This window comes from Drosophila obscura, unplaced genomic scaffold, assembly GCF_018151105.1.
Source record: "Drosophila obscura isolate BZ-5 IFL unplaced genomic scaffold, ASM1815110v1 contig_213, whole genome shotgun sequence".
NCBI classification, from domain to species: domain Eukaryota; kingdom Metazoa; phylum Arthropoda; class Insecta; order Diptera; family Drosophilidae; genus Drosophila; species Drosophila obscura.
The window spans coordinates 160,732-186,662 of NW_024542805.1; the positions used below are offsets into that span (position 1 = coordinate 160,732).

Below are 25,931 nucleotides of genomic sequence, written 5' to 3' on the forward strand. Positions count from 1 at the left end.
GGGTTTCCGCCTAATCTTTTGAGATGGATTTCTAGCTACCTTTGTTCTAGGTCTCAAAGAGTCCTCTTCAAAAACTCCTTCTCTTCACCTGTTAAGGTTACTTCTGGAGTACCACAGGGCAGCCATCTAGGCCCCCTACTATTCACACTCATTATTAATGATCTGCCTTCAGTATTAACAAACTCTCGAGTACTCATGTATGCGGATGATGTTAAACTTTGTGTCCAGTATAAGGACATTTCATTTCACTCTCGCTTGCAATCCGATCTCAATAACTTTCAATCATGGTGTTGTGCAAATATGTTACACCTAAATGCCTCGAAATGCAAAGTAATGACATTTCATCGCTCCAGCCACCTATTGGCTCCTTATAGCCTCTGCGGTGGTTCTCTTGAGAGAATTACCTTGGTTGATGATCTTGGTGTTAAATTAGACCCAAAGTTAAAATTTTCTGAACACATTTCTACCATGGTAAATAAGGCCATGGGTGTGCTTGGGTTTATAAAGAGGTGGTCAAAGGAATTCGACGACCCCTATATAACGAAGACTCTCTATATCTCGCTTGTTCGTCCGATTTTAGAATACGGCTCTTGTGTATGGTGCCCCCAGTACAAAGTACACCAGGACCGTATAGAATCAGTGCAGAAAAACTTTTTACTTTTTGCTCTGCGTGGCCTTAACTGGGATGCAGGTGTGAGACTGCCATCTTATCCTCGTAGATTGCTTTTAATAAACCTTCCAACCTTAGTTAGTCGTAAAAAAATGCTTGGTGTGATTTTTATGCACAACCTGATCAAGGGTGATGTAGATAGCCCTGACTTGTTGAGCGGCATAAACTTTACGATTCCTATTAGATCTACTAGAAACTTCATTCCTCTTTTCCTTCCGCTTTGTAGATCGAATTATTCCTTGCACGAACCATTTAGGGTACTTTGCTCGGATTTCAATTCCCTCTATCACACAATATCAACTACTAATTCCCTTCCTCTTCTTAAATCACTAATACTAACATACCTTTCCCGTAATTAGTTATATTTTTTAGCTATCTTTGCATGTTTAGCGATTTGAGTTGTGTTTAGCTCTAATTTTCCTCGAATTTTAGTCTAACACCTATCTTTCCTGCATGCTCGCGATCGGTTCGGTAACAGGCGTCGCGCGTCATGCGGCAACGCCCCTCGGTCGGTTGGGCGGGAGGAGGGCTGCGTTTCTGCCTGGGTTCCGCGCGTAACAGGCTTCGGCTTGGTGTCCCATGGGCCACTTGATGGTGCAGTCATTGCATATCAACGTCCAGACATTGATTCGCATTCCGTATCCATTGCTTTAACAAAATTTTTCATTAGTCCCAGCTTAATGTGTAATGGTGGTAAAATAGCGTCTTTAAACTTCACGAGAGCTGAATTCTGTATGTTGTAATTTTCCAAAGTATGTTCCTCCCGTTTTGGCCAGAGTTTTCTTGAGTAATGCTCTTCTCTAGATCTACTATCCCATAGACAAAGGAAGCAGCAGTATTTTGTATAACCACCTTGCAATCCAGTTAAAATGGCCACGACTTTTAAGTCACATGCGACCTTCCACTGGTGTTCTTTATATTTAATATTTTCAAACAATTTGATCATTGTTTGATATGTTTCCTTCATATTAACAGCATGTGCGATGGGAACAGACGGCTTTTGGTTTCCATTATGTAGCAAAACAGACTTTAAAATTTCCTTGTTGCTGTCAACAAACAACCTTCAATTTTTTGGGTCGTAAGCTTCACCCAGTTAATTGAATAAACCAAAAATGTCGTGGCATATGCACATATCATCTTTCGTCATATAAAATTGTGCGTGAGCCAAATGACGCGTCCGGAAATGGATTATGTTGACGTTTTCCTTTAATAAGCCGGAATCCTTTACAAAAGGACCAAGAAACTCGGCTATATATTTACGAAGATCCAGGTTCCTCACCAAATCGTTCAATTGTTCCTGTGAAATAGGATTGCAAAATTTCCATTCTCCTGAATAGTTATTGCTTGAATCCGTTGTTCCATTCGACGAGGAAGATACCTTTTTTGCGTTTTAGGGGCGGTATTTCCTCTAAAGGACGAGCATGAAGGGTAAAGCCGAAACCAGATTGTTTCGGGTAACCTATTTTCATGTGTTTCCCAATTCCAGTTTTCTTTACTGAATTCGGGTTTGATTTTAAAGTTTTCTTCATACTGTTTTTGGAGAGTTTCGGTAAAAGCGATTTTTATTTCGTTGATCATCATGTACTTACCACATATGTAGCAAAATGAGTCTGCTCGGAAAGCACATAAAAATTATCGGCCAGGGGTATCCCTGACAATTGATTTTAATTAATTGTAAGATGTTTTGGTAAACACACGATCGTATTCTGAGGGAAGTCAGAACTACACTAAGGCACAGACACTATAGGCACAGAGTTATATATCCATGACTATGATTAGGTAGACGCGGCGAGATCCAATTTGTGTGGACCTGCACTTGTGAGAATATAAAGGAAACATTTTACCTGAATAGGTATCCTACCTCAGATAACGAAAAAAGTAGCTGTCAACAACATTTCATACCAAAGGAACGCGATCAGGTACCAAATGTACAACCCTTTTTCGTTTGCTTTGTTCCCAATTGGCAGTTGGGCCCGCAACATTCCAAAAGGTATTTTTTGTTAATTTTTTCATTTTTTTGGTTTGGTTAACCAATTTTAGCTCCAAAGTCTCTCCATAGATTTTAATGAGCGATACCTTAAACGACGCCAAATTAATGCACCTATACACAAAAAAATAGAGGACACAGGATACAATTTTTCGACTTTTCCTGAGTTTTTAAAGTCAAAATTTCGTAAAGAATACCGCACAAAAATCATCATTTTTGCATTTCAATGCTTTATATTTCCCAGACGGTAAATCACAAAGTATTTAGACTTAACTTCTAGCTTTTAATTATCTTTTCAATATAGCAAATTTCTTTTCTTCACTAGAGTTATGCGAAAAAAACAAGCACTAACTCTGAAAAAAGCTTAAAAAAAATACCAGACTTCAAAAATTCTTTAAAAAAAAGTTCTGCCATAGAAAAAAAAACCATAATTCTTTAAACAATTTTAAAGCCCCATATCTATCAGAAAAAGTTGGTTTGGATCCTTGAGGAAAAAAAAGTTCCATTTTGTCGAGTAGTGTTATTGGCCGAACTTAGTGGAAGATGTTAAGGAATTTATAAATATCGCTGTGCAAATGCTGTAAGCATCCCAATCATCCCCTTCGTCCTCGAATGTGTAAAGCGGGGGTTACCGACCGTTTATTTAAAAAACTTTACGTGAATTTTTTAGGCCCGTATCCACGAAGTCGATCGGGAAATATCGGCATATTTGTAGTCCTGGATCACTTTTCTAAATTCCCTTTTCTCAAAGCGGTAAAAAAATTTACGGCGGAAGCAATAATTTCGTTTATGGAGGAAGACTTTTTTCATTGCTTTGGAGTCACAGAAGTGATAGTTTCGGAAAACGGTGTCCAATTTAAATCACACAAGTTCAATGAACTGTAGTTTTTGATCGGGACGACTCGTTGGAGATAATTCGTAAAACCGCTGCAGAAGCGATGCAAAAACAGCATGCTCGAAACGAAAACACCTACAATCTGCGAAGTCGAGAAGTTAACTTCCAAGTGGCTCAAGAAGTATATAGACGAAATTTTGAGCAGAGTAATTTTGTTAAAGGATTCAATGCGAAACTGGCGCCTACTTTTCGGAAGGCCCGAATAAGGAGAAGACTCGGAAACAGCTATTATGATTTAGAAGATTGTCAGGGTCGGTTTGTTGGCAAATATCACGCTAAGGATATCAAACAGTGACTAGTTCAATAGCACTCCAAGCGTGGATCACGCTTTGATTGGTTGAGCCACAAAGTGTGATTTCAGCGGGGTGTTTTAACATTTATCGCTTGTCGTGCGTTTTCCTCATGTTGCATATTTCAGTTAGAAATAAGTTGTGCCAACCATTTATAAGCTGGCCATATCCGTGAGTATGATCGAGGAATAAGGTCAATACCCAGTTTTCTAAGCAAGTGCATTTTTCGAATTCTTCGATGTAGCTCGAGGGTGAACATAACCCCAAGACCACGGCAGCACCTGTGCGCTCATTCCCTACGTTGGTAGCCCCACTTGGAGAAAGAAGATCCAAAGAAATTCCGAAAGTTTCATTGATTACCGTGGTGCAAATTCCTACTGGGGTAAATATCCATCTAGCTAATTCGCAGTATAGGTTTTCTCTGAATTATGTATTTCTATATATAGGATTAGCACTACTAGTACCAATTTACAGAAACTCCCTATTTCTACTTATTATTTTAGTTTAAAACGAGAAGGAACGTGTGAGTCGCTTCTGGGGACGCGACTCTACTTATACCCGTACTCAGTAAGTTTATGCATGTTTGGGCTTATGATTTTTTAGATTTTTAGAATTTACATATTTTTTCTACATCTGTTATCTAAATCTACAATGTATATTCTACATCTCCCAGCAAACCAATGAACATGCCTTTTGCGAGAGTCCCGCCAAATGCTCGCAAACGAGCTCGCATGCGAGCTTGTGTACGAGTAATCCATTTTTGTATCGCAAAACATTCGCAAACGAGCTCGCAAGCGAGCCAAAAATGAGCTATCCTTTTAGTATCGCAAAACACTCGCAAACGAGGTCGCAAGCGAGCTTGTGTACGAGTAAGACATTTTCATATCGCAAAACATTCCCTAACGAGCTCTCATGTGAGAGTTTTACAATACAAGTGCGGACTGTTGAAAATATTGCAGAGTCATTCCGGTAATTTTACGTAAGCGCCCTCTTTGTCTCCTTTCTCGCACTAACGGCGTTCCAGCTCCATCTCCGCCGATAGAGGGCTCACATTACTTGGGTGAGAAAGAGAGAGAATGAGTAAGCCAGGACGGCACGACACAGAAAAACCAGGCCGGCATTTGTTTCTTATTCTGCCAGATGTTGAAACCAGGTGTTCGGTCGTACATTATCTACGTCACGCGTCACTATAGCTGTGCTCTTCTAACATAACGGTGCTGCGCATTTAGCTTTCTTCTTTCTCTGTATCGTGCGTGGAAGGTTAGCTATGGCAAATTAATTTATCAATTCTGGCTAGAATAATGATTCCATCTGACCCAGATTCGGAATATGGTAGATATTGCGTTTTTTGTATCTTAAAAATTGTAGATGCTACAGACGTAGATGTAGACGGACGGACAGACAGACATGGTTTAATTTATTCGGATATTTTAGTGATGTTTGGATGGTTGATGGTAGTTGCCAGAACTTCAACTTACAATTTAAATAGTTGAATTTAATTTCAAAAATGAAAAAATAAAACTGTCTAGAGGAAGAGGTTAAAGTGGATAAATATATTAAGTTATCAATAGTATGTACATATAATCCAATCTTTAAATCTACAAAGTGTTTTAAGCTTATTATTTTTTGGTTTTAGCCATTTTTGGAATCGAGCTTGTTTTGACTTAAATTTTGGTAGCACTGGTTAGCCCAGTAATTTTTAAAAAGAGAGAGATAGCATGAAAGAAAGCACGCAAAATGCCGTATATGTCTCTCACTCTCACTGCATGCTTTTTTCATAAGGCTATCTCTCTCAGGCAATGCGCCTTCGGCTCTTCGTCGACGTCGACAGATGACGTGTCTACCTATAAAGCGTGCGTTCCTTGCTGTAAGGAAGTTTCGCTGGGGTACAGACTCTCAGTCTGGCCAGGGCCCGATCCACTACAGCAAGATTTTCTTATTTGTTGTGGGACCTCGAGAAGATCTATGTAAATGTCGCACCGGCGCACCGGAATGCGAGGGCGGGCGCATGTGGCGAGGGGCAGTTACAACGGGGAAGAGTCAGACCCACGGGCACGGTGCTTCCACGTCCAGTGCCGCAAACTGGCTCTCCAAACTAAAGGGAAATAGCTACTGGGGAAGGGGGAAGGATCAGCTCTACGGGCACCGTGTTTCCACGTCCAGTGTCGCAGACTGGCTCTCCACACTAAAGGGAAATAGCTACGGGGGAAGGGAGAAGGATCAGCTCTACGGGCACCGTGTTTCCACGTCCAGTGTCGCAGACTGACTCCCCAAGTACAGGGAAAGAACTTCAGTCGCGTTGGCAGTGGTCGGGGCCAGCTTTAGCTCCCAGTTCCCTCCCAAGAGATTAACCCGGGTGAATTTGCTTTATTCCTTTTGTAATTTTATTTAATCAGTCCCTACGCCCTACCTATCGCACCGCACCTACTCACTTAAGTGAAGCCAGCTTACCCTCTCCACGGCCTGGTATTCCGAGCGGCTCGTTTGGTTGTTGCGTGGCTTTCTCTTCGCAGTTGTGGGGCGGGGTGGGCACGGTCACTTTTGGCGACAGGGCACCGGTTTTGTTTTCCGCGAATACGACTGGTACTTCTGGCGATCTCCACTTGACTCCCGAGCCGCACTATTCGAAGCGGGCTCGAACGCTTCTTTTCCAGGCAGCGTCTTGGCAGAGGTACTCGGGCCTTTTCCCGATCGTCCATCGGTATCACGCCGTCTCCCTCTTTTCCATGTGTGGGGGTGAGTCCACCCTCTGCTGAGAGTCGCTGCTCAGCCTTCGTTCCTCTGCTTGCTGCTCGGCCACTGCGTTCTGTCGCTGGGCCGCATTTTGAGCGAAGTTTCTGTCTCTGCTGTGGCGTGCCGTTTCGGATCGGACGTATGCGTCGCTCTCTCCCGTAGGTCGTGGCCTGCTGTGCTCGTTTGTCAAGTGTGACGTCACTTGTTCTTCGCTGTGGCTGTGTGGGTGTGTGAGGGGCGGTCAGAGATGACGAGTACGGTGACTGTTTTTTATTGAGCGATACCTTAAACGACGCCAAATTAACGCACCTATACACAAAAAAATAGAGGACACAAGATATAATTTTTTTTCGACTTTTCCTGAGTTTTTAAAGTCAAAATTTCGTAACAAATACCGCACAAAAATCATCATTTTTGCATTTCAATGCTTTTTATTTCCCAGACGGTAAGCTGAAATCACAAAGTATTTGGGCTTAACTTCTAGCTGTTTCAATTATCTTTTCAAAATAGCAAAGTTTTTTACAACCAGACGTAAGATACTAGAGTTATGTGAAAAAACAAGCGCTACCTCTGAAAAAAGCTTTAAAAAAAATACCAGACTTCAAAAATTCTTAAAAAAAAAGTTCTGCCATAAAAAAAAAACCATAATTCTTTAAAAAAATTTAAAGCCCCATATCTATCAGAAAAAGTCGGTTTGGATCCTTGAGGAAAAAAAAGTTCGATTTTGTCGAGTAGTGTAATCGAAATGGGTACTACCTTTAGAAGATTTTTGTGGTTATCATAATTTATGTTACAATTAATTTCTGTTTCTAACTTTGGTTCTGTAAAACCCTGAGAATTGTCACAATATTGATTTGGCAGTCTATTCTTATGTAATAATGTGTTGTGTGTTTTGGTACAATTATCAATTTCGCATGGTTTGTTTCGCTTGCAATTTTTCATTATATGATTTTTGCAAAGACATGATATACATAATCGATTTTTACTAACATGTTCCCATCGTTGGTCAATATCTAATGATTTAAATTTAGTTCATGTTGATACATAATGGTTAGTTTTTTTGCAAAAGTTACAATATTGAGACTTGTCCTTTTTGTCATATGTTAATTGATTTGAAACAGTCAGAGTTGTTTCTTTTGTTTTACTCTGCCCGAACCCTAATAGCTGCGCTGCTTTAACTTTCTCACCGAGCCATTTGTGAAAAACTATTATTTTCGGTTCATTATTTTTTGTATCTTGGTAAAATTGCATACAAAATTGCAGTGGACTTTCCATAATTTTCAATATATTGCAAGGGCGGCGGAATGTTCGCGTTCGACTCGCAGCGTCCCTAACCACTTATAAAGCCACGGCCTCACCTGGCTTTATCCACCTTGCGGGAGAGTTGTAGATTTACCGAGAAAAAATGTGAAAAATCGAGCGTCATTCTGAATATACTTTGAAACGAAACACGGTCTTGGGATTTTTTTCATCCGGTTTCCCCCGAAATCGCCCACACAGCCCTCGTCGCCCTCTGGACCTCCTCAGAAGCATTTGCCTGTAAAAGGACCTTGATGACCTTAAACCTTTTTATACCCGTACTCAAAAAAGAGTTAAGGGGTCTATTAGATTTGTGGTAAAAGTGGATGTGTGTAACGCAGAGAAGGAAACGTTTCCGACCCCATAAAGTATATATATTCTTGATCAGCATCAATAGCCGAGTCGATATAGCCATGTCTGTCTGTCCGTCTGTCTGTCTGTCCGTCTGCCCGTCTGTCTGTCTTGTTGAGCGCCTAGATCTCAGAGACTATAAAAGCTAGGGCAACCACATTTGGTTTCCAGACTCATGTGATATTCCACTACTACAAGTGTATTTCAAAATTTCGCCCCGCCCCCTTCCGCACCCACAAAGAACGAAAATCTGTGGCAGGCACATTTTTAAAGATACGATAAAACTAAACGATAAACGCAGTATCGTAGAGAATGACCATATCTACCAGTTTGCCGAATCTGAATCAGATCGGATCATAATTATAGCCAGAATGACGAAATTAATTTTCAGTTGCTTCCCCTGACCCCTCCTTCCAACGGCCAGCAACTCATTTTCCTTCTCGCTCGCACACTCTGCCGCGTTCAGTGCGCGAGCAACTCCTAGCGGAGGAGATGTAGAATATAAATGGTACATGTATAATCTACATGTTAGATGTAGAATATACATTGTATGTGTAGATGTAGATAGCTGATGTAGCAAAAAAATGTAAAATGTAATATGTAAAATTTTTTTTTTTAATGCTAAAATTCTAAAAAATCATATGTTCAAATATGTAAATACTGACTGAGTACTGGTATAAGTAGAGTCGCGTCTTTAGAAGCGACTCACACGTTCCTTCTCGTTTTACTGTAATCCTAACACTGTCCTATAGTTGAGTGCCTATATAATAGCTACTCACAGCTATAAGCTATAAGCTATTACAAAAACTAGTAAACTGTATACAAAGATGGATGACCTACAGATAATTTTTATTGATTCGCAACCGGAGGAAGCCATAAATCTGGATTCTCAACCAGACTTCGTAGACCTTTCCCGGATTTTTGGAATTAAAACCCAAAAATATCTAGAGAGGAATTGGGATCCTATCAATGAGACTCAATGGGATGATGATAGTGAGGATGATGACCTAATGATTGCACCTCAATTCGTTTTTGAGGAATATGTTGGCGAGGACTCCATGGTTGAAACGCCATTCGTTTTCCCGGATGATGACCATATTTTCAATTTGATTGATGATCAAAACTGCGGTATAAGGGAACGACTCCAGGATCTACTTCGGGACGAAGATGACGCTGAGATAATAGCAGCTGTTGAAAGAATTGAGGCTGAATCTTATTTATAATATTATAGCTCGATGTATTTTTCAAATTATAATATATACATATATTAAATATAATACTAAATTTAAAAATATTTTGTTTTCAATGTTTCCCTTACTTTTGATTGGGTGAATTTCACTTTCTCAAATGTTTCATCCCCAAGAGAATCATAGGATTCGTTTGAATCAGGTTTTTCTAAGCGGGGATTACACAAAAAGAACAAGTGGATTTTAGGTAGTATACAGGTGCTATTGAAGTTATTTATTGGTTTATTGATTCACCACCAGTAGAAATCGTTTGAAATAGGTTTGAAAGCAGGTATTGAATCTTTTGGTTACAAACGAATAAGTAGGAGTTAAGAAGATAAATAGAACGTCATTTAGAAAACACTCTTTGTCCACTTTGAATAGTAAAAGTGGTTTTGAGTGTAAGCTGTGCTATAAATCTTTAGAGTCAACGGAGTTGGACTCTCATTATGAAATTTGTTCAGGTCTCCGGAAACAAATTAAGGGTGACAGATGCTCTAAGTCCATGGATTTAACAGAGCCCTTACTCTCTATGCTCGGATCGTCGAAATGCCTTCGAAATCATAATGAGCAAAAACTCTAAAACAACTAACCAACAAGGACCGTCAACGTCAGGAACCGCAAAACGTCCTAGAATGGATACTCCCAATGGTAAATATTACCTGTTCAATATGTGGAGAGAGCTACCCTCCCTCTAGAGAAATGCGCCACATTATGTCTGAAAAGCATAAGAATGCAACAGCAGTTCAACTAGAGAACAATACAAATATTATTCTAATTTAATCAAGCTTGAAATTCCCATTAAAATCATATCGTGTTCAATCTAATAAATGTGGTTAGATTGATTTAAAAGAATTGTATAATGATTGCAAGAATGATATAACCAAATTAATGGGTTACTGTATGAGTGAGTACATAACAGTAAAGTTCAATTTAAATTTTAAAAGTATATGGACGCCATACAAGAGTATTTATGAACATGAGTTAATTGATGAGTACCTAAATAATGCTCTTGAACATTTGATAACTCAGAGTAGTGAATTTCAAGAGAAGGACTCTGGTTGGGCAATAAAAAGTTTTAAATATTTTCACTAACCATAATTAAATTGGAACATATACCTGCAAATAAGTACATAGAAGCACCCAAAAAAATAAAATCACGAAATGCTATAATCAATGTCAAAAATGCTGATGATTTTTGTTTCAAGTGGTGTATTATAGCATCTGTTGATTCCTTAGCGTTATGCGTATAAAACTACAACCTTGAATGCCGTGGTTATATGTGTGTTTTATTTCCTAGGAATATATTCAATGTTAATACCAAAAAATGTCCACTACTCTGGTTACATACGCTTCGTTTTCTTTTACGCTCTCGACTGACTATCGATCATACTTAGTGTGGCCATTTTTCTCTTATTGGCAGTGTGACCATTTTTCTCTTACATTAATTATGTTAACAATAATGGTATTCAGGATTTTGACTAATTAGTAAATATTAAAAATACAAATAATAATAATAATGAGATTCTTCACAACATCCCCACCACCGTGAACCAAACCCGCTTGTGATTCACAATACATCTAGCTTTGCCAGCATACAAGTTGGGCGGTTGAGAACTCCAGTGGTCGTCTTCACAGTTGCTGAGCGAACCTGTCCGTCGCGTCCAGCTGTAACTGCAAGGATCATTCCCTTTTTCCATTGGTGTCGATGGAGATTCTTATCGCAGATAAGAACGACGTCTCCTTCAGCCAGTGGTGGCACCGGTTGATACCACTTCGTCCGTCTGCATAAGTCCGGTAGGTACTCATTGAGCCACTTGCTCCAAAATGAGTGTGAGATCTGCTGAGCAATACGCCAGTCCTTTCGTGTTGGCTGGTACTTCTCTTCTTGTGGATGTGGTGTTTGGCTAGAATTGGCAGAACCTAGGAGAAAGTGATTAGGGGTTATCGGGTCGTCATCGGGATCATCCAGAGCAATGTGTGTGAGCGGTCTGGAATTGACTATATTTTCAGCGTTACACATTAGGCTATATAAAATGTCCTCTTTCAGATTTTTCTCAAATAATGCGTGTCCGATGGCCCTCTTCACGCTTCGCACCAATCGTTCCCAACACCCTCCTGCATGGGGATTAAGCGGGCAATTAAATAGCCATTCGATTTTTTCGGTTGCCAACTCATTCGCTATTTTCACATGGTCCAGAACCTGCAATGTTTCTTTTAATTCACGCTCAGCTCCCACCAGGTTTGTCCCGTTATCCGATCGGATCCGTACAGGTCTACCACGTCGTGCCATGAAGTTATGCAACACTCGAAGGCACGTATCTGTCGTCAGGTCTCTGGCGATCTCCAAATGAATCGCTCTTATTGTAAGGCATGTGAATATGCATATCCAGCGTTTCTCTGTGCTTCTTCCTCTTACGACTAAAAACGGTCCCATGTAATCGACTCCCACATACGAGAATGGGCGTACGTACGGAGAAAGTCTGTCTTTAGGGAGCTGTCCCATTAGTGGCGGTTTTGGAGTTGCTCTTAGGATTTTGCAAGTCCGACAGTTCCTAGATACGCGGCGAACCTCCTGTCGGCAGTGCGGTATGTAATACTTTCGGCGTATTTCTGCTACTATAGTATTCTCATTTTGATGCTTCCATGTCTCGTGGTAGTGTTGCACGACCAATGCTGTGACGTAATTCCCTTGGGGCATTAATACTGGACGCCTTGTTTCTTCTCCAACAGCATATGCATTATTTATACGCCCATTCATGCGAATTACTCCCCGTTCGTCTATAGCCGGGGACAATTTCCACAGCTTGCTATCGTTCTCGACGGGCTTTCCAGACAATAGTGTCATCCGCTCATCATGAAATGCAACATCCTGTACGTTGCGGACCACTATGAGCTCGGCTTCCTCAATTTCAGCTACATCTAAATAGCTCTTCCGTTTAATCTTGCGGTTGCACATCCTGTTAACCCAAGCAACAACTCGCACCAGTTTCGTGAATGACGAGAACTTCTCCAGAAGCTCCTTGAACTCTACGTTGACAGTTCCATCACAGAGCACCTCATTAACTGATAGTACGAACTTGCTGCGCATCTCCAGCTCCGTCTCACCTATGTCTGCAGCTCCTACATCCCATAGGTTTCCGTCCTCTTGAAGGAAGCGTGGGCCTTGCAGCCAGGAGGATTCTCGTGTACCAGTTCTGAGTTTGGTGCCAAAATCTGCAGGATTATCCTTGGTGGGCACCCAATGCCAATCCTCCAACTTTGTAGCTTCAAGTATCTCATCGACTCGGTGTCCTACGTATGGTTTGTTTTTTCTATGATCTGACTTGATCCACGCTAAGACAGTCTTCGAATCTGACCACATATGGATACATTTTGGGCTGACGTCATGGACGTCGGCTTAACTTCTAGCTGTTTTAATTACCTTTTCAAAATAGCAAAGTTCTTTACAACCAGACGTAAGATACTAAAGTTATGTGAAAAAAACCATCGCAACCTCTGAAAAAAGCTTTAAAAAAAATACCAGTTTTCAAAAAATTTTCAAAAAAAAGTTCTGCCATAGAAAAAAAAAAAATATCATCAAACCATTTCAAAGCCCCAAATCTTTAATAAAAAGTTGGTTTTGTTCCTTGAGGAAAAATCGTGTTGACCAGTGTAATTGAAAAATTAGGTTCTACCTCCCTCGTTTATTTATTTATTGAAGACTAGCAACTATCTGCTAACATACATTATGATTAAAACTAAAGGAAAAAAAAGTGGATATAGGAAATAATTAAAAATTAGTGGATTGTAAGAACAGGTATATCTTACTGGCTATAATTTTAAGGGATAATTCAGGGGATAGGGTGTGATAAAGATTATTATAATTAGAGCATAAGATTCGAAAAGGGTCGTGTTGAGCGTAATTAGACCTACAGAAGGGTAAACGAAACGGACGAAAGGTACGGGTAGGTCTAAGGGGAACAGAAAAGTCAAGCAGGCCAAGAAGTGCTTCTGAATCAACAAGCCTAACTAGGAGCTTGTGTACAAATATAACGCCGTTAAAAATTCTGCGATGGCGCAAAGAAGGCAGGTCTAAAAGATGTAGCCTCGGTTGATAAGGTGGCAAGATTCTATCCGAGTCCCAGTTAAAATTACGTAAGGCAAAAATTAAAAATTTTTTTTGGACCGACTCGAGAATGGACTGTTGCTCCTTTTACTGTGGACTCCACACACAAGAACAATATTCCAGAATCGGACGAACCAAGGAGACGTACAGTGTTTTGGTGACATACGGGTCATCAAACTCCTTGGACCAACGCTTTATAAACGCTAGAACACCCTTAGCTTTATTTACAGTTGCAGCTATATGGCTATTAAAACACAGTCTATGATCGAAAAGAACTCCAAGGTCATTTGTGCTCGAAATTCGTTCGAGGGCATGATTTCCAAGAGCGTACGAGACAAAATGTGGAGTGCTACTGTAAAAAGTCATAAGTTTGCATTTAGAAAGGTTCAGAAAAAGGAGATTTTTTGAAAAAAAGAGTAAGAGTATGTTATAACTTGAGGAAGGTCATTCACACACAAAATAAACAGAAGTGGACCTAAATGACTACCTTGTGGCACTCCTGATGTAACATTAACGACATTCGACAACACATTAGTAAACAAAGCACGTTGTGTGCGGTTAGAAAGATATGACGAAATCCAGTTTAGAAGATTAGTGGGGAAACCAATTAAAGAAAGCTTGTGAATGAGAAGAGAATGGTTCACGGAGTCGAAAGCCTTGCTAAAATCCGTGAAAATTACGTCTGTTTGCAGGGAGCTTTGAAATCCTCGGTTAATTGCAGAAGAGAACTCGAGAAGGTTTGTCAATGTTGATCGATGTTTAAAAAATCCGTGTTGCGATGGAGATATCAGACTCCTGCATAGGTGTTGCAATTTCCTGGTAATAAGGAACTCAAGCAGCTTTGGAAATGCGGAAAGCTTAGCAATACCTCGGTAGATCAATGTGAGATCTTGAACCCTTTTTGTGAAGCGGAATGATATAGGATTCGTTCCAAATCACTGGAAGACAGGACCGTTCCAATGATAGGTTGAAAAGATATATCAACGGTTTGCATAAGGACTGGGCACAGTGTTATAAAATACAACTTGGTACCTTGTCTGGACCCGCCGAGAATGATATGTAAATCGTTAACAAACCTTCTAGAACATCACTTTCCTCAAAGAAAGGCAGAAAAATGCTGTTGGCATAAGGTAAATGGTAGGGACACGGAGTAGATGCATGGTATTTATGTGACGAGTACGTTGATTGGAAGAAGGTGGCAAATAAATTTGCAATACCAGCAGCAGAAGATTCAGATTTGTTTTGATAATGGAGGGATGGAGGAAATGCATTGGACTTACGTTTAGAATTAACGAACGAATAGAATTTTTTTGGATCACTACGAAAATGTTTACTACATCGGGAAATGTATTGATTATAACAAAGACTATTAACAGTGAGGAATTGAGAACGAGCGGAGGAATATTGGGCGAAGAAAATCATAGATCCAGTATTCTGATACTTTTTATAGAGCCTAGTTTTTCCATTCTTTAAATAAGACAAATTCTTGGAGAACCAAGGAGGTTTTGACGACAAAGATTTGATGACAGGAACATATATATTAAGGGCGTCGTTAATAGTTTCATAGAACGAGTTGACTGTTTCGTCAATGGAAGCAACTCATCCCATGTTCGTTGGTCCCCGTCGACGTATTGGGCTATCATGGTTTTGATCGTCCTGCTGTGGCGTATATGGGGCCGTATGCTCCAGTTCCATTCCAGCTTGCTTGCAGAAGCTCTGGAAGGAGCGACTGGTAAATTGAGTCCCGTTGTCGCAGACGAACCTTCTTGGGACTCCAAAGCGACTGAGTATCCTTTCACGGAACGCCTTCTCCAACTGGCTTTACGAAGTTGCACCAGTTCCACCCATTTGCTGAACGCGTCGAAGAAGACCAAAAGCATCGTATTGCCATGCTTTGACCGAGGGAGTGGCCCGACCAAGTCTGCGCACAGAATGTCGAGTGGACCCTGGGGCTGCCGTGTGTGCATCTGTCCGGCTGGTTTTAGTTGGCTCGCCTTGAACTGCTGGCAGCTGGTACATTTGCCGACGTACCGGGCCACATCTCGATGGAGTCCCGGCCAATAGTACCGTTGAGAAACGCGTGTCGCCGTCTTCCTGATTCCCAGGTGTCCTGCCGTCGGGTGGTCGTGGCACTCCTTAAGCACCTGACGCCTGTGGTCCTTAGCGACGCATAGCTTCCACTGTATGGGGTCTTCCTCCGCTTCCCGAAATCCCGTCCGCTTGTAGATCTGGTCATTCTCCATGATAAAGTCGTGGTGTTTTTCGGGTTCCCCTTGTATGCGTCGGCGTAGTCTTTGTATCCAAGAGCAGGTCTTCACTTCTTCCTCGGCTCGCTGCAGTGTTTCAACTGGGTGTCGTGAGAGGGCGTCGGCCACGACATTCTGACTACCACGTCGGTAGTGAACATCAAACTGGTACTGCTGGAGCTCTAAAGCCCAGCGCGCGATGCGGCCTGTTGGGTTGTCCATGGTATTCAGCCATTTTAACGCCAAGTGGTCTGTGATTACGTCGAAGTGATATCCTTCCATAAGCACCGAAGTTTGCGGATCGCCCCGACGATGGCTAGACACTCCTTTTCGTTGGCGGAGTAGTTCTCCTCCGTTTTTAGGAGTCGTCGGCTGGCGTAGGCGATGACTCGTTCTTCTCCGTCGATTTGTTGCGTTAATACTGCCCCGAGGCCGTAGGCACTGGCATCTGTTTATAGGATAAATCTCTGCGTGAAGTCCGGGCACGCCAGTACCGGTGCTTGGGTTAGCTTTTCCTTCAGGTCCTCAAATGCAGCTTGTTGTTCCTCAGTCCAGTTCCACTTGTGGTCCTTCCTCAAAAGGCTGGTCATCGGCTGAACCACCGTGGCGAAGTTTGGCACAAATCTCCTGTACCACGAGGCCATCCCGAGGCAGCGTCTCAACTCTTTCAGAGTGCCCGGCGGCGCTAACTTACGTACTGCGATGATCTTTTCCGGGTCGGTGTGAATCCCCTGCTCGCTGAGGACGTGGCCAAGGTAAACAATTTTCGGTCCGATGACGCTGTCCAGAGCGCGTTGAAATGTTGCTGGGGCCGAATGAAGGCCGAATGGCATGACCTTCCAGTGGAAAAGTCCTCGTCCCGGTACGGTGAATGCCGTGGCTTCCCTGCTACCCTTTGCCACCGGAATCTGCCAATAGACATTCTTGAGGTCCAACTTCGAAATGTATCGAGCGTTGCGAAGCCTCTCCAGGATATGATTGATCCGGGGCAGCGGGTATGCGTCTGGCACCGATCGAGCGTTGAGTTGCCGATAGTCCACGCACATTCGCATTTCGCCCGTCTTTTTACCGACCAACACGATGGGCGCACTGTGGGGACTTTTCGAGGGCTCGATCCGTCCGTCGCGTAGGAGTTCCTCCACTTGTTCGTCGATGATCTTCTGCATTGCTGGGTTCTTGGGGAAGTAGCGTTGTTTCACGGGTCGGTCGTCCCGCATAATGATCGTATGCTCGGCGATTTGCGATGTCCCGTTGAGTTCCTCGAACTTGGCAAGTTCCTGCTCCAGAAACTCTGCTGCTGCTGGTGTGGGCGCAGGTTCAGGCTCTGTCAGGATGGTGGCCAAGTTCACGGTGGCGTGAGCATCCGGACCTGCAGTTCGGAACGGATTTCGACACCTTGCAATGTCGGCGTCGTCTAATGGCTATCAGTGTCTTCTGTCTGGCGTCGTCTCTCTTGTTCCGTGCCTGGGACTTGGTTACCTGATTGATCCGCCTGTTCTCGGCGAGGGCTGTGGGATTGGGGCGAGACCCGTCTTTGTCCTGGGGTGTTATGCTGTGGTTCTTCGTGGTCGTTTGGTTCGATGGCGTTTTCCTGGTTGAACTGCTGGGTCTATCCTGTTCGATGCGTGGCGTTAATTTTGTCCTGGTCGTGCTGGGTGGGGTCGGCTTCAGGTCGGGCAATCTGGTCCGGGTGTTGTCCGGTCGCGCTGTCGTCGTCGTTCCCGAAGTTTTCATGGTCCTGTGGTGTGACTCCCGGTTCGGCGAGCTGGCCCTGGAGTTGTCCAGCGGTGTCGCAACTGCCTCTGCCGAAGTTTTCCTGTTCCTGTTTTGTGACTCCCGGTTTGGCGAGCTGGCCCTGGAGTTGTCCAGCGGTGTCGCAACTGCCTCTGCCGAAGTCTTCCTCATGGTCAAGTTGTTGGGCGACTCCCGGTTCGGCGAGCTGGCCCTGGGGTTGTCCAGCGGTGCCGCAGCTGCCTCTGCCGAAGTTTTCCTGATGGTCAAGTTGTTGGGCGACTCCCGGTTCGGCGAGCTGGCCCTGGGGTTGTCCAGCGGTGCCGCAGCTGCCTCTGCCGAAGTTTTCCTGATCCTGTTGTGTGACTCCCGGTTCGGCGAGCTGGCCCTGGAGTTGTCCAGCGGTGTCACAGCTGCCTCTGCCGAAGTTTTCCTGATCCTGTTGTGTGACTCCCGGTTCGGCGAGCTGGCCCTGGAGTTGTCCAGCGGTGTCACAGCTGCCTCTGCCGAAGTTTTCCCGATCCTGTTGTGTGACTCCCGGTTCGGCGAGCTGGCCCTGGAGTTGTCCAGCGGTGTCACAGCTGCCTCTGCCGAAGTTTTCCTGATCCTGTTGTGTGACTTCCGGTTCGGCGAGCTGGCCCTGGAGTTGTCCAGCGGTGTCGCAATTGCCTCTGCCGAAGTTTTCTTGATCCTGTTGTGTGACTCCCGGTTCGGCGAGCTGGCCCTGGAGTTGTCCAGCGGTGCCGCAACTGCCTCTGCCGAAGTTTTCCTGATCCTGTGGTTGGGCGGGGCCTGTCCATGAGATATGGGTCCAGTCATAGGCGCGGTCCGCTTTGCTGGGCTGGTAGTGGGTGTGCTGGCGAAGGTCACCGTCCGTGGTCGAGACACAGATGGGGCCAGTGGTGTCGTACCTGGCTGGTCACGTCTTACCCTCAGCTGTAGAAAGGCACGTCCGCAGTGGATCCTGGCTCGGATCCCGCACAGGAAGTCGAGACCCAAGATGACGTCATCAAGTACCGTGGGAAAGATGAGCAAAGCCATTCGCGCTTCCCGTTGATCAAGTCGTACCGTTGCCAGCACTGCTTGAGTTATGTCCTTCTTGGATCCATCCGCCAGGGTAATCCTAGTCCTCACCTCGCGCAGATTCGTCTCCGTCCCTAATTCCTGGACCATCCGTTGACTGATGAAAGATCGAGTCGCTCCAGTGTCGAGGGTGGCCGACAGGGCCTTCCCTTCGATGGTGACGAGAGCGGCGATCCGCTCTCAGTGGGTGACCTATTCCTGGGGGTCCTGCCGTTGTGTCTCCGTCTGCGTCCCAGTCGGGCAGAGACTCGAGTCGTTTCCCGACCCTGGCTTCCGGCAGCAGTTGATGGTCCGGACACCCCGGCGGCCACATTCCCAGCAGAACAGTTTCTGCCGGTTGGAACATGTGCTGCTGAAATGCCCGTCTTCCGCACAGTTTCTGCATGCTCGCCGCACATCCACCCGTCTGTCTTCTTCCTGGGCCACCACCCGGTTGGCCATGTCTGTTCTCTGAGATGCCTCCTGAGTGGAGCTCCGTGGTGTTAGTGCCTCGTTTTCCGAGTAGGGCGGTGCTTTCGGGCGGTTACTGTGCGTGGCTCCCGTAGTACGAGTGACCTCGCGGTCCTTGGCTGTCTCGTATGCCATGCATAGCTGTGTTAGCTCCGTCAAAGTGTGAAAGTCTTGTCTTCGGGTGTACAGCTGGTACTCTGGACGGAGATTTTCGTAGACACGATCCAATTCTTGCTCCTGTGTGTACCGAGCTCTTTGCATCATTAACCTCAGCTCATCCCTCAGCTTTATCCGACAGGAGTCCTGAGATGGCTCGGGGCAACTGTTCTGGGCTTCCTCCGTACGATTCCACCCGTTCTTCCAGGCACTCGATGAAGGCTAGAGGGTCCGTGTGACCGTTGAAGGTCAATCCCCACTTCCTTAGCTTGTCGGCCAGCAGGGAATATGAGATTTCTCCTGCTGGGCGGTAGGCTCGTTGTCCCTGGGACAGACCAGCTTGGTAGTGGGTCCCGATGATTGGTTGTTCGATCGCGATGCGGTGTCCGGTGGTGCTGGGTTCTGGTCTTTGAGGTATGCCGCGTGGTTCTGATACTGCCACCTGAACTGGGCAACTCGGGGATTACCCGTTGTGGCGGATCCAGAACAGGGCCCTGCTGGAGGTTTCCGTCGATGGCCAGGGGCTCCGAGGCCTCAATTACTCGTCCTGGTGGTGTCCTGAGGGTCATGGGGCGACCTGGAGATTTTGGCCCCGCTGGTCGGATTGTGCTGGGTGGCTCAGGGATCAACAGCAGGAGCTGCTTCTTATCCCTGCTTTCTTCCTCCTTTGCTAGCGTTTCTGTTCCCGGAGACGTGGCGGGGCTCCGTGGGTCCCTGGGACTAGGAATACTGCCGAAGTGGCTATCCAACTCAGTATCCTGGCCTGTATTTCCTCGGAGTGGCCGCCACGTGAAATGAACCCGGCGATCCGGCTGCGGAGCTCGTCCACTGTTCCTGTTGACTCGAGTCCGAATTCTTGGGCCAATCCTTGTAGCTCGTCCTTGCGGCGGTACGATATCCAACGCGAGCCCATGTCTCCTTTGGGATTGTGGCGTTTAGGGATGGGTACCTTGGTCCTGGGGACTCGATGGCTCCGGAACTAATGCACGGTAACGCACAGTGAAGCTCCGCCTTATATTGGCCGTCAGTCGGGTTTCGGGGCAGAGGGCTCTGCCACCCGCGCTGCTCCACCCGATCGTGGCTCTCTCCTGTGCTCGGCTCCCGATGGTCGTAGTGTCGTTGTTGTCGCCGTGTAGCCGCTGCCCCCGTCCGGGTTCTTGGCGCTCTCTCCTTGTCGCCGTGTCGCTGCTGCTGTTCTCGTGGTTGTCGCTGTACGTCGCTGTTGCTCTGCTCCTGAGCGTCCGATACTTCGGCCGCTCTTTCTTTGTCGCCGTGTCGCTGCTGCTGATCTCGCGGCCGCAGCTGTACTTTGCGATGCACTAAAACGCGGTCGCGTTTCTGCTGATACCCGCGGCGTCACTTGCCGTCTCTTTCTGTCGCGTGGCTCGGCATACGCGTGGTTGCATTTTTTTCAGGCGCGTGGGCCGCACGGGGCGATGCGACGGAAAACAATGCGGATGCGCGCTTGCCGATTTTCTGGCGTCACTTGCTGTCTCTTTCTGTCGCGTGGCTCAGCAAACGCGTTGTTGCCAATCTTCAGGCGCGTGGGCCGCACGGGGCGATGCGACGGAAAACAATGCGGAGGCGCGGTTGCCGATTTTCTGGCGTCACGTGCTGTCTCTTTCTGTCGCGTGGCTCAGCAACGCGTTGCTGCAAATTTTCAGACGCGTGGGCCGCACGGGGCAATGCGACGGAAAACAATGCGGAGGCGCGGTTGCCGATTTTCTGACGTCACGTGCTGTCTCTTTCTGTCGCGTGGCTCAGCAAACGCGTTGTTGCAAATTTTCAGGCTCGTGAGCCGCGCGTCTCGTTGCGATCAGAAAAATGCGGAGGCGCTGGGCTAGGAATTTTGGTAAAACCAGCCTCAACTGTACATGATTCGGGGTTCAATTTAGCGGTTTGTTTTGCTGGGCCTAGCTTTGCCTGCTGCTACCTGCTACCGTGGGTTACTGCCTAGTTTCCTGCGACGTACAGTTTCTGGGCCCTGCGCTAGATTTTTTTTTTTCCTCTATCGCATCCACTGCAAGTGGCTGCTGCCGCCGTCTTTCCCCTTTTTCAATCCCTGCGCTCACTATTCTGCTGCCCCTTCTTACTACACTCCCTTAAATACCCCACTATAGATCTGATTTCTAACTCGATGGTCCCTGCTCGGGCGCCATCTGTAAGGAAGTTTCGCTCTGGCCAGGGCCCGATCCACTACAGCAAAATTTTCTTATTTGTTGTGGGACCTCGAGAAGATCTATGTAAATGTCGCACCGGCGCACCGGAATGCGAGGGCGGGCGCATGTGGCGAGGGGCAGTTACAAGGGGGAAGAGTCAGACCCACGGGCACGGTGCTTCCACGTCCAGTGTCGCAGACTGGCTCTCCACACTAAAGGGAAATAGCTACGGTGGAAGGGGGAAGGATCAGCTCTGCGGGCACCGTGTTTCCACGTCCAGTGTCGCAGACTGACTCCCCGACTACAGGGAAAGAACTACTGGGAAAAGGAGGAAGGATTACCTACAGTCGCCGTGCTTCCACGTCCGGCTTCTGTAAGTTGAGGTTGGGACTTTGGTGGATTAAATGGACTTCAGTCGCGGTGGCAGGGGTTTGGGTACCAGCTTGAGCTCCCAGTTCCCTCCCAAGAGATTAACCCGGGTGAATTTGCTTTATTCCTTTTGTAATTTTATTTAATCAGTCCCTACGCCCTACCTATCGCACCGCACCTACTCACTTAAGTGAAGCCAGCTTACCCTCTCCACGGCCTGGTATTCCGAGCGGCTCGTTTGGTTGTTGCGTGGCTTTCTCTTCGCAGTTGTGGGGCGGGGTGGGCACTTTTGGCGGCAGGGCACCGGTTTTGTTTTCCGCGAATACGACTGGTACTTCTGGCGATCTCCACTTGACTCCCGAGCCGCACTATTCGAAGCGGGCTCGAAACCTTCTTTTCCAGGCAGCGTCTTGGCAGAGGTACTCGGGCCGTTTCCCGATCGTCCATCGGTATCACGCCGTCTCCCTCTTTTCCATGTGTGGGGGTGAGTCCACCCTCTGCTGAGAGTCGCTGCTCAGCCTTCGTTCCTCTGCTTGCTGCTCGGCCACTGCGTTCCCAGTGGACCAAAACTTCGTAAACGATATCGCAAACGTGAGTTACGCGAAACTCAAGCGGGTAAAACGTAGAACGGTAGATCCAAAAACGATAATAAAATGAATCACTAGTCGCTCACTTTGTGGCAGTGAAAGTTTCGTTTTCGGTAGCTCGAAGAAGGTATCGTTTGCGGACCTTTTATAATATCTTTTGCGAGCCTTTTATGCTATCTTTTACGATACGTTTTTAATATCATTATCGAGCCGAAAGTAATATTAAAAGTAGCCCACTAGTAATATTAAAAGTAAATTAAAAATAATATTTTTTGCCTCGTATTTTGTTCGCATATTTATTATTTAAGTAGGGACGGCGCAAACGCTATTCCCGGCTATCAAAATTTACACAGACGAGTTATTCACATTAGGAATAATCGCAAAAGTCATCTCTGCCGACGTGCAATGACCAAGTCTCACTCCGGAGGAACACGCTCGTGATCACGATTAACCTCTACGCCTCTGATCGGCATCGGGGTTTCCATGTCCTCACAGCCAGAAGCAGTTGGGAATTATAAACCTATCCTACTGCTACCCAAGAACACTGAATAGTTTTCAGACTTTTCCAGTTTTCACTCATTTTTAATTCCGTTTGCGATAATTTTGCGCGACTTTAGTCGACGCTTGGTTTTAGTAAAATAAATGCTCTTTTCTAAGTCCGTCTGCGAACATTTGGCGATACTTTACCGGTAGCTAGCTATTTTCTCCGTTATGTTTTACTTTCTTGTCGATTTTTCATTAAATTTTAGGCCCGTTTGCGTAATTTTTGCGAGACTTAAACGTCCCCTGGTTTTTGTCCGCTCAATGCTCTTTTTTGAGTCCGCGTGCGCACATTTAGCGAGACTTTACCGGTAGCTAGCTATATTTCCGTTTTTTTTTACTTTCTTGTACAGTTTTCACTCATTTTTAAGTCCGTTTGCAATAATTTTGCGATACTTAAACGTCCCATGCTTTTTTGTCCGCTAAATGCTCTTTTTTGAGTCCGCTTGCGGACATTGAGCGAGGCTTCAGTAACAACTCACGGATTTTTATCATTTCTAAGTCCGTTTACGAACATTTTGCGATAGTTCCGCTTTACTATCGTCTTGTGGTCCACTGGGTTCTGTCGCTGGGCCGCATTTTGAGCGAAGTTTCTCTCTCTGTTGTGGTGCGTCGTTTCGGACCGTGACGTATGTGTTGCTCTCTCCCGTAGATCGTGGCCTGCTGTGCTCGTTTGTCAAGTGTGACGTCACTTGTTCTTCGCTGTGGCTGTGTGGGTGTGTGAGGGGCGGTCAGAGATGACGAGTACGGTGACTGTTTCCTGACCACGGTTTGCCCTATGAATTTACGATGTTTTTCCCCTACGCGGCTTTCGCCTCTATTCTCCACTATGTACAGCTCTTATGATTAGGTGAAAGAAATGAAAAGACTTAATGCTAGGGTGAATATGAAATAACTTACGAACTATGAAAAAAATAATACTAAATGAAAAATGAGGTTCTACCTCCCTCTATTTACATATGTACATGCCCCTAGTAAGGGCACTCCCTTACATTGCATAGGGACGACACTTTCTTTTTGATTGCCGAAGTGTTCAGACGTAAAGTGAATTTCAAGTGATTTCCAAACTAACAATAAAGCTACAATCGCTACAATATCAATCGATATCAATCGTGGCAGATGGTCGTGTTCTACTTCGCTCCTCCAACAAAGATTTATTTTCGACGCTTAATTGAATATACTTGTGTTTTATTAGTGTACCCTGTGTTATAAACTGACCGTGCAATCTGTCCACTACCTGTGCTCGTTTAGTTAGCCTATTTTTGTGTTTTAATTTCATATTTAAAGTCAATCGCTCTTTTTCTTTTGTTCCGTACATCCGTATTCACAGCTTTGTTGTTGTTGACGTTTGCTCGATGCACTCTCTCTGAGCCGCTCTTTACTCCGTTCTATCTCCGTTCATACCGTTTCTTCATATATTCTTGCACTGACGCTCTCTGTTCGTCGCCTCTCCGTGCCTGCCTAAAGCTCTGTGTTTATCTCGTCTCTCTGTGTTTATCTCGTTTCTCTGTGCTTAAGCTTTGATTGCTAACTCCGCTTCGAGCGGCCGCCCTAGAACGCTTGCGGTTGTTTTTGCGATCTTTGTTTTTGTTTGTGCGTTTATCTGACTGTTCAAGCGTGTGAGACAGCTTTACCTTAAACACCGACTTGATTGCTACCTTTTCCCCAACTATTTTTCTTTTTCTTTCGGTCAACACTCTTATAATGAGTACCTGCTGTGCCAAAAAGTGCCGCTCGGTAGCCGTAAAGCAAATTTTCACCTACTGCTGGCTGTGTGACAACATGGCTCATACGGTATGCGCTGACCTTGGCCAAATTGGTGGACGCGTGGTCGATTTAATTAAGTCTCGCTGTGGCCTCAACTGAACTTGCTGGGACTGCAGGCAGATTGAAAGAGACATGCGAGTTATCATTAGACAAACTCATAATGAATTCGCGGCCGTCAACTCTGGATTCCGACTGTTACAGGATAAGTTTCATTCTATGGAGTCTCATTTCAAAAATCTTAAAATTTTGTCTGAGTCGCCTAAGAGAAAGAAAGGTAACAACAGTCTGCCCACTGGTAATAATGGTGTTTTCCTTGCAGTTCCTGGATCTTCTCCACCTCCAATTCGTTCTCCGTCTTTAATAGACTTTGGTGCTGTCGAACTTGGATGTAATGGGGCACCGACTGTGGCTTCCGCAGTCTATTGCGTCCCAACTTAACGACTCTGATCGTCTTATAGTCCTTGGAGACTTTAACCTACCTAATATATCATGGTCTCCTTCTGTTGACTCTAACCTGATGTTCCCATCTATTCAGCATGATTTTGTTGATTCATTGTCGGATACATCGCTGGGTCAGGTCAATGCTATATCCAATAACTTGGGTAGACTTCTGGATCTCGTGTTTTCTTCCGACATATCAAATACCATGGTCTGCAGAGGGTCCCCTCTATCTTTCCCAGAAAATCCTTATCATCCCACACTTGAAATTTCCGTGCAGTTGCCCTCCTCGGACCCCATCAAAACTCCCGTTAAGCCATGGTCTATTTTTTGCTTCAGGAAAGCAGATTTTACGTGCCTGAATCATGCACTTTCTCAGATTGATTGGTAATTTCTCGAAGACTTTCATGAAATTGAGCCGGCTACAAATGCCTTTTATCGTTCCTTGTTTAATGTCTTTAATACCTATGTACCTTTAATTTCACCTTCGCGTCATGTTAGTGGCCCTATTTGGTTCACCCCGCGTTTGATAAACCTTCGGAATATTAAATCTCGCTTGTATAAAAGGTTCAGAAGAACTGGTTCGCAATCTGACTTCTCTAAGTATTCAATCGCTAAGAGTACATTTCTTTTATGTAATAAAACATGTTATAATGACTACCTGACCAAATGTAGACTTAGCTTTAAGCGTGATCCCAAGCAATTTTTTAGGTTTGTCAACTCGAAACTTAACTCTTTCCAATTTCCGTCATCTTTTTCTTTTAACGGCAGCCAGGCTGATAATGATTGTGATGTTGCTAATCTTTTCGCTTCATTTTTTCAACTCTGTTACTCAGCTCCCTCTAA

At 45.0% G+C, this 25,931-nt stretch overlaps 1 protein-coding gene and 1 non-coding gene across 5 annotated transcripts; both read right to left on the reverse strand.

Annotated features, from left to right (window-relative positions):
* Window positions 1-6,759: 6,759 nt before the first annotated feature.
* Window positions 6,760-12,166, reverse strand: LOC121404549. Of its 4 annotated transcripts, XM_041594205.1 has the most exons (3): window positions 10,803-12,166; window positions 10,571-10,747; window positions 9,438-10,169 (listed from the first exon to the last, which is right to left on the reverse strand). In XM_041594205.1, the coding sequence occupies exon 1, from the start codon at window positions 12,150-12,152 to the stop codon at window positions 11,022-11,024; it is 1,131 nt and encodes a 376-aa protein (XP_041450139.1). In that variant the 5' UTR covers window positions 12,153-12,166; the 3' UTR covers window positions 9,438-10,169; window positions 10,571-10,747; window positions 10,803-11,021. The 4 variants fall into 4 exon arrangements, with proteins under 4 accessions (XP_041450138.1, XP_041450137.1, XP_041450139.1 ...); XM_041594204.1 differs by lacking the exon at window positions 9,438-10,169 and adding an exon at window positions 6,760-6,884 and having other exon boundaries at window positions 10,571-12,166; XM_041594203.1 differs by lacking the exon at window positions 9,438-10,169 and adding an exon at window positions 6,760-6,884 and having other exon boundaries at window positions 10,548-12,166.
* A 10,481-nt stretch (window positions 12,167-22,647) lies between these two features.
* On the reverse strand, window positions 22,648-22,813 carry LOC121404555. Its single transcript, XR_005968075.1, has one exon. It is a non-coding gene; the product is annotated as a U1 spliceosomal RNA (small nuclear RNA).
* Window positions 22,814-25,931: the final 3,118 nt, after the last annotated feature.

What these genes read in the sequence shown, in the direction of transcription:
- LOC121404549 (XM_041594204.1), bottom strand. Translation starts at nt 12,152, where the DNA reads ATGCCCCAAGGGAATTACGTCACAGCATTGGTCGTGCAACACTACCAC.